The following is a 4,211-nucleotide window of genomic DNA, read 5'->3' on the forward strand; positions in this document are numbered from 1 at the left end:
CGTAGGGGCTGGTATTGATGATGACATGTACTTGGGGTAGGGTCATAGGCCTGACCTAGACGCCCTACCCAAGGACACTGCCCTGGTGTTAAAGACATTCAAAGTACAACAGAAGATACCGACTGAAGTCGCATTGGATATCCCACTCGACCAGATATACCACTCGGATACCCCAATTCCATTCGACCAAGATAGAGTCACTCGACTACACTAAGAATCACTCGGAGAGCAAAAGGTCTAAAGCCACTCAGGGTGGCAATGGTCAGTCATTCACTCCGTAGTATTGAAGATCATTTATCGCTCTTTACAGCTGGTGTTACCAGTAACGCCCTGTCTTAATGTATATTGAACCCTGTGTAACATGGGATGGCTGGGGTCCTGGCGCACTCTATATAAGCCACCCCCTCCTCTAGCACAAGGGTCCGAACCCCTTGTAACTCTCACGCATAATCCAGTCGACCAAGCCTCCGGGCACTAAGATGTAGGGCTATTACTTCCTCCGAGAAGGGCCTGAACTTGTACATCTTGCGTGCACGAACTCACCGCAGCTAGGATCTTGCCTCCTCCTATGTACCCCGTATTCTTACTGTCAGACTTACTCCCACGACAGTTGGCGCCCACCATGGGGCAGGTGTCTTAGCGACTTCCGGTGAGGTTGAAGTTTTTCCGATCTTCATCAACATGGTTTCTGGCGGCGGTTTGGCTTTGCGCCGCGAGATCCATCTCGGCGCGCTCGTTTTCATCGCCGACGACTCCGCCTGGCTCCATGCGGCCCCCTCGACATCGAGATGCTCCCTGTCCGCGGGGCGACGCACTTTCGCGCATGCGCTCGCGGCGTCCTTTTGCGACAGCCGTCGACTCAGTATCAGTCGGCTACTGTGGCATCCTCGCTCCCTGCTGTTCGCCAAGCGATCTGGTCGGTCACGCCTTCAGCGGTTGGTGAAGCATGCGGTGGCCCGTCAGTTGGCCACCCCTCAAGTCGCGGCAATCGAGCCCGACGAATCTCTCTACGGACTATTCGACTGGTTCTGCCGAGACCCTCTCCGAGTGCGGGAGCAGCGACCCTACGGCTGAAGTCCTGATGGTCGACACGCCGCATAGCCCGCCTGGTTTCCATTGTAGTGGTGGCGGTGATGGTGGAGGCGGTCCGTCGCATGGTCATGACGAGTATCATTCTGAAGCTCTCACTTCAGAGCAGAGGGAAGAGCTGCATCGTCGCAACGTGGAGGCACTCCACACCCCCATCGTTGGAGAGACCTCTGAGGCTCGGGCCTTGGAGGCTGTGCACCTAGCCACCTTGGCTGGGCGCGCACGCCTGGAGAATCTCCAACACTCACTCGACGAACGCGCTCGTCGGCAGATCCCCGAATCCAGTCGAGGTCATCGACAACTATTTCCGCCTGAACCTCACGTATATCGCACACCGATCCAGAATCTTGCAGCTGCAACCCATATAGCAAAGTCGATTCAGCCGTCCCATTCAGAGGCCGGTACAGGTTTACTGCAGATCTAGCGCTCCTCCGGGCAGCGGGTGAACAAAACTCTACCGGTTCTCAGTCGCGCAACAGGATCCACAGCAGGTCTTTGGTTGCAGACACAGTTCAGTCGACTCAGTGCAAGATCGCCTCCGCGGCGTGAGGATCGTGGACACCGCCAGGATCAGCACCTGGATCGGGGCCATGGACTATATGATCATCGATTCGGCCGTGATGACCGCCGTCAAGTGTCTACGCCCCCTCCGAGGGGCGGATCGTACGCGCCCCAGCGGTATGATGACAGGCGCCTGTATGGTGACGAGCGGAGAGCTCCACTCGACCCAAGAGAGCCCGGGTTTGATGCAAGATCAGTTCTCGTACAAGGTCTGGTCGACAGAGGCCGGGCACACAGAGAGGGACAGAACAGAGATCGTCCGATTGGAAGCAGAGTGCATGTTTCTGGGCCCGAATGTTTCAGTAGAGCCATCAAAGCTGCTGAGATCCCTCCCAACTTCTGGTTGGCGACGGGTGTGAGTAAGTTCACTGGTGAGTTGAAGCCTGACACCTGGCTGGAAGATTACCGAGTGGCACTGCAGATTGGCGGCGGCAATGACGATGTGGCCATGAAACACCTCCCGTTGATGCTGGAGGGTTCGGCCAGAGCTTGGTTGAACCAGCAAGCCCCCGGTAGTATCTTCAGTTGGGAAGAGTTGGCCCAAGTGTTTGTTAAAATATTCGAAGGCACCTGCAAGCGACTTGCCGGGCTGACTGAATTACAACATTGTGTCCAGAAGCAGAATGAGACCTTGAGAGATTACATTCAGAGATGGACTACCCTTCATCATACAGTGGAAAATGTATCACAGCACCAAGCAGTTTGTGCCTTCAACGAGGGCAGTCGGTACAGAGAGCTCAACCTGAAAGTCGGTCAAACAGGAGACATGACCCTGGCTCGAATGGTGGAAATAGCCACTCGGTATGCTGACGGAGAAGAGGAAGACCGACTCTGCAGTGGCAAGAATAAACCAGTCGCCCAGGACAATGGAGGAGGAAATTCCAGTCGGAAGGAGAAACGCAAAGCCGAAACTGCAGGTCCTACTGAAGCCGCAGTTGTGAATCAAGGGAAGTTCAAGGGAAAACCTAAGGGGCCATGGATCCCCAAAAAAGTGAAAGATCAAGCGGGAAACGATGTTCTTGATTTTCCGTGTCACATACACACCAAAAAAGACAAAGAGGGTAACTGGATTTATCCCAAGCATACCACTCGACAGTGTCGACTCCTGATTTAGAGCTTCCGAGAGGGCCAGCCCATCGAAAAGGAGAAGGAATCTGACAAGGAAGAAGATAATGAGGAAGATGAAGGTTACCCCAATGTCAATGCTACTTTAGTGATTTTTGCTGACGTCAAAAGCAAAAGTCGACTGAAAGTTATCAACCGAGAAGTGAATATGGTTGCTCCGGCAACTACGACATATTTAAAGTGGTCGAAGACTCCCATTACATTCGACCAGTCCGATCACCCAGCGCACGTTGCTACCCCCGGGCGGCAAGCGCTGGTGGTCGACCCAGTCGTTGGGGGCACCCGACTGACCAAAGTCCTGATGGATGGTGGTAGTGGTTTGAACATTCTGTATGCTGAGACCCTCCGAGGGATGGGCCTTCCGATGTCCAAGCTTAGCGAGAGTAACATGAGATTCCACGGAGTCATCCCAGGAAAGAAAGCCGATTCACTCGGTCAGATCACTCTTGATGAGGTTTTTGGTGATTCAAAGAATTACCGTAAGGAAAAGTTGACGTTTGAGGTGGTGGATTTCCACAGTTCTTATCATGCCATTCTGGGCAGACCTGCATATGCTCGTTTCATGGCTCGACCATGTTACGTATATCTTAAGTTGAAGATGCCTGGCCCCAGAGGCGTGATCACAGTCACAGGAAATCGGCAAAGAGCAGAAGAGTGCCTCCAGAAGGGCTCAAAGATTGCCGATGAGCAAATGGCAGCAGTGGAAATGGAAGAGTACAACAAGAATGCAGATCCGACTAATTTGTTGCGAGCCAAGAAGCCTGCTTCAGAGTCCGCATTTCAGTCGGCCGGTGAAACAAAGCCTGTCCATATTCACCTGACCGATCCCAATGCTGCTCCGACCCACAATTCAACTACAGTTGACAGCAAATAGAAAGAAGCGCTCATCCAGTTCCTCCGTGAGAACTAGGACATCTTCGCATGGAAACCATCTAACATGACGGGTGTACCCAGGGGACTGGCTGAGCACCGTTTGGGAGTCGGCCCAAAAGCAAAACTTGTCAAAGAGCATCTCCGTCGGTCTGCCGTGGAGAAAAGGTAGGCGATTGGCGAGGAAGTGGCTCGGCTTCTGGCAGCTGAGTTCATCCGCGAGATATACCACTCTGAGTGGCTCGCCAATGATGTCTTGGTCCCCAAGAAAGATGATTCACTTCGTATGTGTATCGATTTCAAGCACATCAATCGGGCCTGCCCGAAAGATCATTTCCCTCTCCCCCGCATCAACCACATCGTCGACTCAACTACGAGGTGTGAGTGCTTGTCCTTTTTGGATGCGTATTCCGGGTACCATCAGATCTGACTGTATGGACCCGATGAAATAAAAACAGCCTTCATCACCCCATTCAGGTGTTTTTGCTATGTTACTATGCCTTTTGGCCTCAAGAATGCTGGCGCCACGTTCATGCGCATGATTCAGAAGTGCCTGCTCACTTAGA

At 53.1% G+C, this 4,211-nt stretch overlaps 1 protein-coding gene across 1 annotated transcript; it reads left to right on the forward strand.

Annotated features, from left to right (window-relative positions):
• The first annotated feature begins 3,076 nt into the window (after positions 1 to 3,076).
• Positions 3,077 to 3,649, forward strand: LOC109737006 (uncharacterized). The gene has a single exon (XM_020296238.1). It carries the CDS (start codon positions 3,077 to 3,079, stop codon positions 3,647 to 3,649), a length of 573 nt encoding a protein of 190 aa, XP_020151827.1.
• The last annotated feature ends 562 nt before the right edge of the window (positions 3,650 to 4,211 follow it).

This window comes from Aegilops tauschii, chromosome 1, assembly GCF_002575655.3.
Source record: "Aegilops tauschii subsp. strangulata cultivar AL8/78 chromosome 1, Aet v6.0, whole genome shotgun sequence".
Classification (NCBI taxonomy): domain Eukaryota; kingdom Viridiplantae; phylum Streptophyta; class Magnoliopsida; order Poales; family Poaceae; genus Aegilops; species Aegilops tauschii.